The sequence below is a fragment of the Myxocyprinus asiaticus genome, chromosome 48, assembly GCF_019703515.2.
Source record: "Myxocyprinus asiaticus isolate MX2 ecotype Aquarium Trade chromosome 48, UBuf_Myxa_2, whole genome shotgun sequence".
Classification (NCBI taxonomy): domain Eukaryota; kingdom Metazoa; phylum Chordata; class Actinopteri; order Cypriniformes; family Catostomidae; genus Myxocyprinus; species Myxocyprinus asiaticus.
The window spans coordinates 11,260,030-11,275,875 of NC_059391.1; the positions used below are offsets into that span (position 1 = coordinate 11,260,030).

At 37.6% G+C, this 15,846-nt stretch overlaps 1 protein-coding gene across 1 annotated transcript in view; it reads left to right on the forward strand.

Moving 5' to 3' along the window:
- LOC127437416 (nuclear receptor ROR-alpha A-like) overlaps nt 1-15,846 on the forward strand; it is a 447,320-nt gene that overhangs the window by 307,109 nt on the left and 124,365 nt on the right. The window contains exon 2 of the mRNA XM_051692304.1: nt 8,130-8,159. Coding sequence (XP_051548264.1) covers nt 8,130-8,159 — 30 coding nt within the window. The remainder of the gene's footprint in view (nt 1-8,129; nt 8,160-15,846) is intronic.

Consider the following 15,846-nt stretch of genomic DNA (forward strand, 5'->3'; position numbering starts at 1 on the left):
GCTTTTAACAATTGTAGTATGTCACAAATTCCCTGTTACATCTAACCTGTTACAAGGTTAGTTTCTTAAGGCTCATACATACAAAGTGTGTGTGGGCAAAACTAGCACTTTAAATACAAGAGCCTAACAGACATGAGTCCTTCCAGACCCTGTTTTTGGTCATCATATGATGCGTATGATAAGTTTAGCAACTGTTCTTATCATATTACAATGCCTACTTAAAACCAGTGGTCTGTTTTACAATTATATTGTAGATTGACATTGAGTCCAGGAAATGTTCTTAAGATGTTTACCTAAAATCAATGGTTCACTCTTCAGTTATAACGTAGAATTATTTTGAGTCGAACAACTCTTCTTAAAATTTCACATTGCCTAGCTGAAACCAATAGTCCACTCTTCGTTTATATCGCAGAATGACGTTGGGTCCCTCCAGCAAATGTTTTTACCATTTTACGATGACTAGCTAAAACCAATGGTCCTCTCTTCGACAATAACATACTGTAGAATGGGGTTGAGTTCATCAACTGTTCTTTCCATTTCACATTGCCTAGCTGAAACCGATTGTCCACTTTTAGATTATGTCCCAGAATGGCAGTGAGTCCACCATCTGTTCTGATCATCTTATGTTGCCTGCCTAAAACCAGGGGAGTGAAAACGCTTTCAGGGGAGGGAAATGCCGTTCCAGTGTGGATGAGAGGCATAAATGTAGCAAAATCAATGCATTTGTAACTGAAAAATGTATAATCGTGGTTTTGGCCTCACTGAGTTATCAAATCACTGAGTTCAGGACCGTTTCTTACCATCTTAAGATGCCTACAAAAAACCGAGGGTCCACTCTTTCAACAACATGCAGAATTATGATAGGGGTCCACCAACCTACCCACCTCCACCTCTGACATTTTCTCCCACTTCTCCGGTGATGTTTGCACCAACTTGTGTCCTAATATAGCTGAGAGAGCCAATGTCCTCCCCCCTTCTGTCATTTTCAAAGACTGAACAAGACTGAGGATAAGTGTGAAGCAGCAGTTCAATGAATCAAGCGGTCTGACCAGCAGCAGTCATTTGGGGCGGGGCCATGGGACTAGCCTCACATTAGGAACTTCCTCGTCTGTGTGTTTCTGCCACAGGTTAAATGGATAGTTTCCATTAGCTCGGTGTGGGGACAGCTCCATTACGTGAAGGAGACTCTAACTTTGAATGTTGCAGAGTGCCGAACCCAGGCACAACACGTCAAGCTCCCCTGCCAGAGAGGCCCCAGTGACAATAACCATCAATGATAATCATTCCCTGTCAGGAGCTAAGGAAGCTGGAATTATGATGCATGGCCTGCCCTGCAGACCCAGATGCAGGGCTTGAGTGCTGTTAGCTCGGTGGGGGCAGAACCGCACATCCAGGGTCAAAAATTAAAGCTTGCAGGGAGACAAATGCAAGTAAAAACATTTTTGACAATCGGAGATGTGGTTTTGTGGTCACTGCTACTGCTCCAACGTATTGAATTGTGATGTTCATTTGGTAACCTGGGTTCAAATCCAGACCAGGTCATGTTCCCATCCCGTTTCCCTTTCACTCTTCCATTGATTTCCCATCCTCTCTTAATTGTATTTATCAGTAAAGATTTAACAAAAATGGATGTGCACAAATCAAATCAAATTGTCAAATTCCCACTGTCATTATTAAAATAAATTGTATATTAATGTACAATTTAACACTGGGATTGGGATAAGGAATAAAAGGCTCTGCCTGTTTAGGTAGATGTGAGATCATTTTTCGAATTCTCTTAAAAATGAGCATGACAAGGTTTTACCAGAAGAAGCTGGGCCCAGATCAGTGTGACACTGTCACCGTGTGTAGCCCATCTGCCATACAGACAGCTTTACCTGGCACAAATGCAGGCGGTTTGCCCCTCCATGGCAGATGTGCTAAAGGTTAACTTCAAACAGTTATCAGTGTGCTCAGCATATGGAATCTACAAAAGGGAAAAAAGCAGTGAATGATTGCCATGGACATGCTTAGAATATTTTCCAGGAAATAACCAGCAGACTCATATCAATATTACATATTATTAAAAATAATCAAGAAAGCAAACGCAACATGATAATTGAGAATATGTATATGGACAACTATTTGAATGTGGGCTAAATCAGTTGTATGACTCACCTGTACACATCAGAAAACATGACCTTTAGCTTGGCTGATGCAAAAAGCGGAAATTATCACGAGTAAGTCTTTAGCCTTGAGTTGACTTTCATGTCCACAACTGATAACAAGCATATTTTTATATCAGAGCCAATGTCAAATCTGAAAGCATAATTTCTTATGAATTTATTATAACTTCTGTTGGCAAAGTCACTATCTATCCATCCATCCATCCATCCATTAGGCATGTAACAATACACACATTTCACGATACGATGCATAGCCTCACGATACGATACAATACGATACAAGCAGCCACAAATGTTTCACTCAAACTTATTCAAGGAACCTGACCTCTGGCTTTACTGCATATGTACATAATCCAATATTATTCAAATATTATTTTGACACCAAAAGCAGAGAATTATAAGTCTCATGTAACCAAGTTTTTTTATGTTTTCCATCTTTTAATAAGCTGTTTTTTGATAGTTTTGAGCGTGTTGTTGTGCATGTTATGCTCAGTGTCAGCTGGGAGAGGTTGCTGTTAAAGTTGCTGTTGCTGTTTCTGCCTAGCAAATCCACCTATTTGCGCAGCACTGTCAGCATAAATAAAACCTCTTTTAATGCACTGTAGCACCGGGACATCACACAGTTGTTTGGCAAATTCAACACTGTACCGCTACAATACAACCTACTTGCTGTTTGCCATCGACCTCTCACCTATGTACTGTAAGTGTGTTGCTTTGTTTCCCTGTGAGCACTTTTCCTGTGTTTTCCTGCAGACTGTTCTGCAGCTCTCAATGTTGTGTTGCTTGGTTTTAATTACACTATAATGTGTTTATGTTCGTACGATACAAATGGTATTGAATCGTGAGCGTCATGTTGTACAATACAAATGGTACTGAATTGTGAGTGTCGTATCATACGATACAATATGATATGATGTGATTTACACCCGACTATCTATCAGTCAATCAATCCATCCATCCATCCAATCTCTCTGTCTCTCTCTGTCTGTCTATTATAATAATAACTATAACTATTTTATAATAAATTAATTTTGTGTCAGTGTGTAAATTTAGACATGCAACTTCTTGGGGTATATTTATTTTTCTGTCTGAAGAGATTCCCATTCCGTCTTTTTGTAGAGTGATCAGTTGCTAAATTTTCACTGCTCTTTGTAACAGCAATCCTGATGCTGTCCTTTGAAGAAGGCCATACAAGCTTTTTCTATCTGTCAAGGATGTATTCACCTCCAAACTGACCCATCACCCTGTCTTCCAGTGGAGCAGACATAACCTGGCAGGCTTCACTGGTGTCAGGGCCTAGACCCAGACCACCTCCAGCTCTAAATGCTGTTCACCCATTGGTTCCCTGGCCCCTTCCCCTTACACCCTCCAATCAGAGCCCTCTCAATGACACCTAGAGGAGGAAGTGGGCTCTCTCTCCATCCCTCCCCTCTCTCTCATAAAAACAGGCCATTTTTCCGAGTCCAGCATCCTCTTTTTGACAGTAATAATTTTCAAGCAAGTATATTTTTTTGTGTTAAGATTGGTTTCATATCTGTAAGTGACATTGACAGAAGAGCTGTTGTGTTTTGGGAAGGATTAGAGACAAATAGCTAATAGTGCTAAATAAAAAGGATGGGGATCACATGGAGAGAAAGGCAGGAATGGACAAGTACCGTATGAGTGATAGTGACTGAAGTTGGATCAAAGGCTGACGTTATCCTCGCAGTTTTCTCAAAGTTCATGATGCATCTCATAACCACAGAGCCCAACCTTTTTTGTTTCACGCTGTATGTTTCAGTGGCCATTTGTCACATGGTGGTGGTGAAGACAAATATGTGTTGTTTTTCCATATTGCCGTTTGTTTTTTGTGGATACTCCTCAGTTATACTTTCACCAGCACGTCAGCAATGCTGTCTCTGTAAATCTAACATTAAATCTTGTTGTTGTCATGAAGACTCAAGCTTTAAGTCAACATTAAATCAAAATTGTCCCTTTTTTTGTTAATTCATGTTCCTGATCTTTTTGTTCACATTTAAATGGTGCACATTATTCCAAAGGGAAAAAAAGTGTGTATACAATATACAATGGATTTAAAAAAGAAGATATACCATTGGTATACATCATGATGCTCTCAAGGGTGAACTTGATCTTCAGCCTCTATGTCCCAGTTAAAAAGATTCAAAAGTTAATGCCATCGGTGCCTCAAGAGGGAAGTAGTCCTACATCATCGACTGAAAACTTGCATTCGGACGTGACTCTATTCTGATATGGAACATCCACATTTCGCGATCCAATCAATTCCTGATGAATAAAAGTTCTGCTCGTCAATTTTTGTTTTTGTTTTAATAGAAAGCAACAGTCGCGTTCTGGAAGTAGAAATCCTATTATAATTTTTTTCTTCCATAGGCTAATTGATTTTAAAGGATAACTTAGAAACATTTGATGCCAGACCTACCGTGAGCTCAGAGGTTGTTAATCAATGGTATATGCTTCTGCTGAATCCATCAGAACTATTTATTTTTTTATTTTTTTAGAAATTGAGTTTAATAGCAGAATTCCTGGGAAAGAAATGCACTACCCATAATTCTAAAGAGAAATAATCCAACAATAAGAGAATTTCGACAAACAAAACAAACCATAAGAGCACTGCAGCGACTGCCCACTTCCATGATGCACTGTGAATGACGAAATATGTTCAGTTTCCCTAATTCTCATATTTGTATAAATCTTATTTTTGATTATTGATTATTGATTATTTAGCAGTTACAGTTGTGCTCAAAAGTTTGCATACCCTGGCAGAAATTGTGACATTTTGGCATTGATTTGGAAAATAGGACTGATCATGCAAAAAAAAAAAAAAAAAATCATTTTTTAAGGATAGTGATCATATGAAGCCATTTATTATCACATAGTTGTTTGGCTCCTTTTTAAATCATAATGGTAACAGAAATCACCCAAATGGCCCTAATCAAAAGTTTACATACCCTTGAATGTTTGGCCTTGTTACAGACACACAAGGTGACACACACAGGTTTAAATGGCAATTAAAGGTTAATTTCCCACACCTGTGGCTTTTTAAATTGCAATTAGTGTCTGTGTGTAAATAGTCAATGAGTTTGTTAGCTCTCACGTGGATGCACTGAGCAGGCTAGATACTGAGCCATGGGGAGCAGAAAAGAACTATCAAAAGACCTGTGTAACAAGGTAATGGAACTTTATAAAGATGGAAAAGGATATAAAAAGATATCCAAAGCCTTGAAAATGCCAGTCAGTACTGTTCAATCACTTATTAAGAAGTGGAAAATTCGGGGATCTCTTGATACCAAGCCAAGGTCAGGTAGACCAAGAAAGATTTCAGCCACAACTGCCAGAAGAATTGTTCGGGATACAAAGAAAAACCCACAGGTAACCTCAGGAGAAATACAGGCTGCTCTGGAGAAAGACGGTGTGGTTGTTTCAAGGAGCACAATACGATGATACTTGAACAAAAATGAGCTTAATGGTCGAGTTGCCAGAAAGAAGCCAATGCCACAAAAAAGCCCGGTTACAATATGCCCGACAACACCTTGACATGCCTCACAGCTTCTGGCACACTGTAATTTTGAGTGACGAGACCAAAATAGAGCTTTATGGTCACAACCATAAGCGCTATGTTTGGAGAGGGGTCAACAAGTATTGTATAAATAAATAAAAGACAGTTTTTTTGCATGATCAGTCATATTTTCAAAATCAATGCTAAAATTTCTCAATTTCTGCCAGGGTATGCAAACTTTTGAGCACAACTGTATATGAAAATATATTGTTTCTACACTTGTGATTAACAACTTTAAATCAAAAGTTTTATGTTTTTCCATCATTTTTAATTTTTGTTTGCATTCATTCCATCATGAAAGACTTTAAGTACACAGGCTTGTCTCTTTTGTCAGATTTTCAAATACTCCTCTGCTTCAAATTAAAGTTTGTAATGGTGATATACTTCCATATCTAAGATGGCCTAAAAAGTGGGCGGGTATCTCAAATATGTCACTTATCACAAGTAAAATGGGTTGCAAATGCCATTTCATGCTGACTTTAACAAATATTCAAGCTTTCAGCTTTTCACCCAGTAATCTACTAATGAAACCTTTCTGTTGATGACTTGCACTCAACGTTGCCCTCAAAAGGTATGAATGTTATAAATGCTCTAAATGGTATAACATTACCGAACCAAAATAAACCAAAATACTTTCTTAAAGCTAATAAATAGGCCATTAGACCATGGCCAATATTGTTGACTTTTCCCTTTTCCAGACAGATAATAAACCAAGACTGGAGCTACAACCTTCACTTTCTCTGTTTTGAAAAATTTAAGGGCGCACCAGGAAAGAAACTGGCCCAAATAAAAGTGATTGGATAAATGGCTTATTCCCTTGGACCTTTGTTTTATTTATATATATATATATATATAATTTCACACTGTTACACCAAAAATGTTACCTTAAAATCCCCATTGAATTTTTTTAATCCACGTGCATTAGCTTTTTTAGTCCATCTATATGCTAGTGTACACCTAAAAGTTTTACATTTATCTTCCTCCTCAGACCTCAGAGATATTGTTGACATATCCTGCATGGGATAAGTCAGTTGTTTAAATTTTTTGTCCATTCAAATAATCTCTAAAATAAGGAATGTTCCTCCCACTAATACCGCCTACTTCTGACTTGCAGTAGCAAGTACCAAGTACCAAGTAGCAAGTACCAGTTCACAGCTGTGAAAGTATATTGGATATTTTTATTATTTGTATTTTATTTTTTTTTAAGGGGGATGAGCCTTTCGATATCTCCTGCCCCAACTTATTTTTTTCAGTTGGAAATATGTCAAAACATGAACTTGCTAAAAAAAAAGATTATGGCAAGAAAACTGCACTTGTCAAGCAATTTTATAGGGTCTTTTATGTTGTGGGATACACTGGCTCTTAGAATATTGCCAGTGGGCTTAGCCCATGTCACTGATAGCCCTAGTTTGACGTCATATTTCAGTAACTGCTGTTAAGCAGACACTGAATGCTTTGTGATTTGATTGTAGGTGTGACTTACAGGAGGTCTATTGCTTGTTTTTGTCTTTTTGTAATGTTATAATCAGACAAGGTGCTTTCGGCGCTAGCATTGTAATTGCAAGTATTGGTTCTAGGTCCTTTCTGTGTTTTGTTGACATGCCCTCAGGTGTGACTGTCTCCACATGTGGATGCTTATTGGCTTTACCATCTTTACCTTGAATTCCTTTTTCTCTCAAAATTTGTCTGAAGCATCATTATCTCTGGCCAGACCCTTTTATTTTCTGTGGAATTATTGAATCATGTCAGCTTGATGTCACTTGAGTTTCAAATGCAAGCTGTAGAAAAAATAGCCATTGCTTCCGCATGACAAGGGGGGTCTATTAGTGCGCTCTGGCCAATAGAGCATGAGCGTGCTCAGTCCACATGGGACCCTCGGTTTCGGTAAATCACACACACATTCATACATGATGCAGTCGCATTAGTCATGCTTTATAAGGTCAGACATAAAGCTGCACCCGGCACTGGGCTACACTAACTGAACATATTCACAGATCTGCTTAGCATTCTGTGTGTGATTTTCTGTTCATTTCCATCACGTTGAGGTCAACTGTGACAGCAAAGCAACTGGCTGGTCAGTGTGACGGCAACAAACTGACCCGCCTGACCTTGCTTGGGCACAGCCTGTGGCAGTGCGAGGAAGCATTAGCACAGTCAAAGCTAGCTCTGGCCTTCGGTCAATGTTGCGGCTTAAAGCATCTCCGTTCCAATATGCTGTCAGCCTGCTTTGTATTTTACATTGCTTTCAGCAGTATTTAAAATTACCTCACTATAGTACATTTGTATAGTACAGTACAGTCTCATCATGAGAAAAATCCACACATATTTTGTAATAAGATTTTTTATAAAAGTATTTAATCTGTTTTTTGTTTGTTTTTTCTCTCTTGCAGGTATTTCAGTAACAAAGAAGACACACACTTGTGAGTAATACATTTTCTTCATAGGTCATAATAATAGTGTGCTATCAATCATTCTGTGAGGTCAAGAGACGAAAATTGTATGAACAACATTGTACGCTACAATTTATTCAACTTCTATGAGATGCCACATTGGACAACAGTGAAGCATAATGTGCAAGAGAGGTTCAAACTGATCGATTCTCTCTTTTAAACACATGTTCACTCATTTTGTGCAGTTTCGAATGCTATCCAATGATGATATTGTGATGTATCGTAATGTATTGAATTGTGACATGTATTGTGATATGTATCGTATTGTGAAGTGGTTGGCGATACCCAGCCCTACTATTGGATCTCTTTTGCACGTTTGCCACTGTTTCAGCCTCAATCCAATTACGACATTGTGATGCATAGTAATGAATTTAATCGTGTCATATGTAGTGCGATGACTATTATTAAATGAGGCAGTTGACAATATTCAGCCCTATTTTTAATGTTTAAATGGTTGAATGAGAAGACACTTGTTGGATTAGCATCGGCCAATATTTGTTCCGTTTGTGAGAGGCTATATTTGTTTTGAGCTTCAGTCAGCAAGAAATGTATCTAATGAGAAATTATCTTGTCATCTGTTCATCTGTCTGCATTCACTTGACTTGTTGAAGGGCTTCAGAAAAAGCCAGTTGTAGCTGTCTTCTCCATTCATCCAGCATAAAGGTGGATTGCTGGTCTTTCATCCTTTCTCGCAGGGCGCTACTGCTATCTTAATTACACTGCTGATCACCTCTCCTTAACTGAGGGAACCAAAATCAAAGAATGTTTCAAGTGATAGGGTTCAAAGCCACGGAGGCAGACCGGACTTCACTATTTAATCTCAATGAAAGAAATGCTAATGATGCATGTTAGAAATGAGAAAGAGGGAGATGGAGAGAAGGAGTTAGAGATTGAAGTGTGAAGATGACACGGAGAAGGCTGTGGACATAGGTCAAAGGGGCGTTGTTCGACAGAGAGAGGTTTCAAAAGACACATAATGTATAGAGGAAGGGTCTTGTTGGTTATGAGTAAATCTGACATTTTTATTGCTCATAATGTGCTAATGAATTTTGACGGCTTCAAAGTAAAAATTAACCCTATTTACTTCCTTAAAGTTGAAGTGTTTTATTTATTTATGTTATATTTTTATGGTATAAACTACAGTATATCCTATACAAGTTTTACTTTAAGTAAGCAATCCATAGGTTGAGTTCCCCAAAAAATGTAAACACTGTGGCTATATGGCGCTACCAGAACATTGCTTTATGTTTGCATGAGCTTCCCAACCAGCCAGACACAGAAATTTTGGCTCAACCAATGGTGTGAGTTTGAGGCAAGAATATTTGTTTTATCAGCCAATGGAAAATGGGGGAGTGTTCATCTAACCTTTTTGCAATTCAGTTTGGTGCTACTAGTGGCACAGAAAATCACATACTTCACATTTGTTTCTCATTATATATCTTATTTAACTCGGAAAAAGCGTCACATTTCGGAAACAAAATGTGTTGCAAATGTCTTTTCATGTTAAATTTTATGAAGAGATCAGTCGGGATTGGCTTAAGGTTTGTGGGGTGCATGCTGTGTTGTTGTGTTTTGGGAGGGGGTTGGGGGGCAGGGTTTGTGAAAATGTGTGTTTGAAAATCAACTGGGCCACATATGTAGCCATAATGGGTTCATGGAAGCAACTGAACTGGAGCGTCCTCCTTCACATGCTTACAAACACTTGCATAAACACACAAAAACACATACAGTATTTATGGCTAACCCCCAAAGCATTCTAATTACACATATTACCTACCACACATACTAGGGATGCACTTACATACAACTTTTTACTAATACCGATAGCAGAGAATTATTACTACTAGAGGTAGATCTACAGTATTTGTTTAACCAGTTATATGTTCAAACAATCTTTTTGGAACAAAAATCTATAATGAAAATTGTTGATAGTTTTTTTTTTTTTTAGGTGCCAAGCACTGAAAGTGTGTATGCACCAGTTGTATTTGTTAGTCGTCGTCTTCTTTGTCATCTTCTTCTTCTTCTTCTTCCACCGAAAGTCTATGGCAGCTCATCTAACTGTACAAAGGAAAGTTATGAAATGTGGCACACTGATAGAGGACAACTCTCAAATGCCACCACCTTTTGAACTTTTGAACTGTATGCTCTAGTTACAAAATCCTTTTTGTCCTGTGATTCCTTGGGTCAGGCTGAGTTTTGGGGTGTCTAACTCAATTCCTCTAGCACCACTAACTGTTCAAAGTTTCACACACATTTCGGCCTAGAACTTTTGAACTATGCAGCCTAGAAACAAAATTCTGTTTTCTTGATTCCTTGATTCTCTTGATTTAGCCTAAAATTATGAGGCTGATCTCTTTAGATTCCTTGGGTCATGTCAAGTATTACGATACCCAAATTGCCATGCTTCCTGTCTGCCATTTTGAACATAATTTTTAGAACTCCTCCTAGGCCGTATATCTGAATTGCACAAAATTTGTCATATATCGTCTAGGGACATTAATGATAAAAAGTTATCAAAAGCTTTTTGATAGACCCAGCAGTTCGAATGGCACACCAACGAACTAGATGTCAAATTGCCGAAAAGCATCTGAGGCTGTATCTCGGCAATGCTTTTTCTGTATTTACATGAAACTTTCTATATGCCATTATTGAAACACCCAGACCACACTGTATTAATTTGGTGTCAGTGCCACCTATTGTTCAAAAGTTATAAATAATTGTATTGTATTATAAACAATTTCACTTATTTTTTTCATACCGCTTTTCTTAAAATCACAATCAGTGATGTTCAGTCATACTTCTCTCTCATGCCTTTGCTCTGCTTGGCCCCATAATTGATGCTGTCATCTATATTTTATTATTATTATTATTCGTGTTCCCCTGTGGCCAGCGCTGGAGGAGTCTACAGTTAAAATGGCTTGGTTCTGCAGTTTAACAGCAGCCTCTAGATGTGAAGTAAAAACAATCACTGACTGACAATATTCATCCATACCAAGTTATCCTCACTTTAATGCAAATTTGGGTATTTTGATTAGATAAATCAATTATACATATACATACTGTATATATATATATATATATATATATATATATATATATATATATATATATATATACATACACACACACACACAGGATATACAGTATTGTTCATAGTCCCACATTATGCTCCAAATAAAAAATTATCAAAAATATTCCTGGTTATTATTGGAATTAGGGTTGCACAATAAACTGCATCTGGAATTGTATTAAATTTATACTCTATGACTATACCCGTCATTGCAAGGAAAGGCTAAGAAGGTTGTTTTTTTAAATTATTATTATTATTCAATAAATAGTTTTTTTTTTTTTTTTTAAACCATCGGCTAATTAATCGTTTATTGTCCTTTTCCACCACCTTAGTTATTTTATCACCAAAATCCACTATTGTCAATCTCTAATTTTTCCTGATATTTTTTTAAATGTATTTTTAATTTTTTTAGGGCCGATTATCGATATGAATGATGATATAAACCTCTATTCCTTGGTCTGTTGACATAAATAAATAAATGGTTCACAATGAAATTTCAAATCAAATAAATAGAAAGTTACATCAAATAAAATTAAACAGTTTCATTTACAGTAGAAAATAAATTCTAATTGAATTGAATTGAATTATCCCAAATATTTATATTTTTTTCCAATATAAGCCCAATATGATCAATATTGATATTTAAAAATGGCTAATATTTGCTTAACATAATATATTAATCAGATATTATGCATTTCTACTACATACATATTACACACAAATACTCAGTTAAATAGTCTACGTTATAATCACGCGCACACACACACACAAATCCATTGCTCTAGCCCTATCAGTCTTAACCACACACACATGCTCATATTTGTTTTTTCTGTTATGCTGGGAACTTTCCATTGTCTGCTGTTGTTTTCATTTTGAGTTTATAATATTTCCTATCCCCTAAACCCTACTCCTAAACCTCCCAGAAATATATTTTTTATTTTTATTTGTACATTTTAATGAAAAAATTTACTGTTTATTAAGCCGTTTTCTCATCATGACCATTGGCTGGTGCCTACAATGTTGGTGATTTCAGGTTTTACTATCCTTGTGGGGACATTTGGTCCCCACAATATAGCCAAAACCTGACCCACATATTCCTTGCAAACTCTCTCTCACACACACACATCACACAGACACATCAGGCTCATCTCTCTACTCTTGCCTGAATGATCAAAACCGTGGAAGCGAGCCGCCGGTCCCCTCATCAATATAAATTACAGGGCAGCTGTTGGCTAGCAGGCACACACTCGCTCCCTCTCGGCCTCCCCTGGCTGCATGCTCAGACCTAAATAAGCCCTAGCACTTTCTGGAAGAGAATAGATACTTCAATTCTCCTCTTTATGACCCACTATTATGGCCATCTCTCTGACCAATTGAATGCCATTCTGAAGTGCCACAGAAATAAAGCCAAGCTACGGCTAAGTGCTATGGCCAGAAACGAATGTTCGTTTGAATTCACCTTAAACATGACAACAGATTAATTGGTAGTGGTCAATCCATAGAGACATGTTTTTTTTTTTTTAATGGCCGATGCCGATATCTAGCTGGTTGGCCGATATAATGACAATATGTGCAAAATACAACGAAATGATTATGATATGTTCCCAGAAATCATTTAAACATTAAAAAAGGATTTTTTTCCCATCCATTTTGTATCCATTCACAAGGCTGTTGGTAGATTTTAGAATTATTAATGTGAGGGACTAACACTTAATTGGCCTATGCAGCATAATTATCAAATACTGTCAGTATTGATTGAATACAAATCATTTGTTTAATAATTAATTATTTGTTTAATTTAAAATTATTAAAATGATTGTTTTTGTCGGAGCCATGGCCTTGCAATTAACGAACATGCTCTGACGCATTGAGCCATGGTGCTCATACAGGGGATGTGAGTTCAAATTCACCCCCTATAATTTCCTGTCCTCTTTCAGCTGTCTACCTATCAGAGAAGTGCAAAAATATATGCACAAAAAGTTCTACTTTTAAACAAAATGAGTGAACAAATGTAACATTTTCAAATTGCAACATTTTGAATTTCTCTGGATTTTTGTATCGCTGGAAGTGACTTAGGTGTGTTTGTCGCAGAACAGTTTCTTGCATTACAAAATCTAGTTGCAGTGTAACGAATGGAACAGAATGCAGTTGTCTTGGCACTTTAAACTTGATACGGTGTCTTAACAATGCTACACTCATCTCACTAGATTCTGAAAAAGCAGTGAGATGTAATGCAAAGGTGAAAGGCAGAAAAATAATTTCAAAACAGTGCAGATGTATGCAACAACACGTCCTCCGTGAATGGCCCCTTTATCGCTTGGTCTCAAGTCATTTGAGAATGTGGCATAAACAGTGTCTGTAAAAGTCTCCCCACAGGCTCTTTTTTACAGCTCAGCCTCATGTACAGCTCAGTATCATGTTTTCGTTTGAACTTGACCATTTTATGACCATGGCCATGCAGTTCATTCTGGCAACAAATTATTTCCTTCGATAAACAGTGTTGTTTAATAGCTGTTTTAGAGGAAAACCCCAAGATTCAAAAGGAATTAAGTATTTGGATGTCTCATGTTAAGAACAGGGTGATCCAAGAAATTTAAATATATGACAAAAAGAAAAATGTGTCCAATAAAGGTCCTTTTGTGTGCAGCAGTTTGTTGTTGTTGTTGTTTTTTAGCTTTTTGGATGAGAAAAGTTAAAGGTGCAGTAAGATTGTTTTCTTCTTCTCCTTTTATGAAAGGACAAGCAAAAAATGTCACTTTTGCCTGAAAGATATCAATGAAATTGGTGCAATGACATATAGCGCCTGTCTCTGTGACAGTGCTAGTGTCTGTAAACAGAGAAAAATAATTGGCCACGGTCAGTTTGACAATTGTCAATATACATTTGAGAACACTACTTTGCTTCCATTGCTTTTTTCTGCATAAAGTTCTAGAACTGTTAAAATCGCTTATTAAAATGTGAGTGGTCCTTGCATTTGCTAAACTAGTGGGGGCCAAGTTGTGCGGTTGATAATGTGTTTCGAGTGTTTTTTTGTTTTTAGTGTATTGCTATACTGTTGCTAGGGTGTTCTGGTGGTTTCTGGGAAGTTGCTTACTGATCCAAGTAAACACAAAAAGCCCAAGTTTAAATGATTATCTGCTGCCTAGATATGGCTCGGATTTCTCCTTCAGTATAAGCCTATGGATTTTTTTTTGCCTGTGTAATTGCTTAGAACAGTGATGGCACAGCTCTCCTCAACAAATTGCATGATTTGAGGAATCAATACGTATGGTACAATAATCCTTAAATTTGAACAAACCTCTACCTGAAAGAATAAGCAATAGTAACACAGATGCTTGCATAAGCAAGGACTGCTACATTTTATCAGCCAGTGACTTATTTGACATCGCTAATCATTGCCACGTTAGCATAAAGTTCAAAGCACTCATGGAATGTGACTATTGTGTCCTGGATTCACATTCAGACTACAATAGAGTCCAGTCTCCGCTCCAGTGATATAAGTGGGTGTTGTAACCTGTCTAGGAAGATAACAGGACATGTTTATAAGATGCAGTAGTTGATTGCAGGTGGTAGACTAGGCTTTAGTCTTTTATTTGCATGTGTGTATGCTTGCATTTATGTGTGTCTGTGTCTCCCAGCTCTGCTATCACATGGCTTATCCTTGGCCAGAGAAAATGTCTGTCTCGTCAAGTCACTCAATAAAAAAAATAGATCAACAGTGTGATTAGTGGCAATGTAGTACTAATTCAGACAAACATAATACCTGCTGAGCAAATAAACAAAATGTTATATGTATTTTTATGTGTGGCTACTTGTACTTTTTAAGGTGAAGTGTGTAAATTAAGCTGGAATAGGAGAAAGTATTTTAACATTAAGACAATTACACAATGAATTACGCTTTAAATACTCAATGAAATGGTTTGACGATTGCAATTTTCTTTCCAGTGTTGACATATTTTCCATGTAAAAAGTAAGGCATGTCCAGCTGCCTCGCCCCCTTTTTTATTTGGCCAATGGCCATTTGTTTACATCACAGCCGTGAACCATGAGTAGCTACTCGCACTTGCTCGATGTTCTTATTTTAGAGTACACTGGATTGGGCACTGTGGTGAGCAGGGCGGGCCGAGCGGCATCTGGGCAGAGCGAGGCCGGGAAAATGTGGTGAATGAGGTCCACCTGTGTGCCACACCGGTCTCGCGTTCCAGTGAGGGGTGGCGGGGGTATTTAAGGAGAGGAGACAGCGGCAGACAAGAGAAAGAGAGATGCACAAAGCTGTCTGTGTGTCTGCGTGTCAGTGTGGCGGATGCTGAAAAGCAAACCTTTTGTGTACTGCTGAAAAGCGGTGTCTTACTGTGTGCGACTGTAAAGTGCAACAATAAATGTCTACGTGTTTGGTCAAGCCAGCCCCAGCTTCCTTCTTTCCTTAATTGTTACAGGCACAAATTTGGAGTTGACAAAGTCCAAGATGAGTTGAAAAAGAGTAGAGACTGTAAATTTTAAATGTGAATACATATCTGCTAAAAGTTAATTTTGTCAACTCTTTAGTGTAGATGGCCAAAAAACGTTATTTTTTTATTTTATTTCATG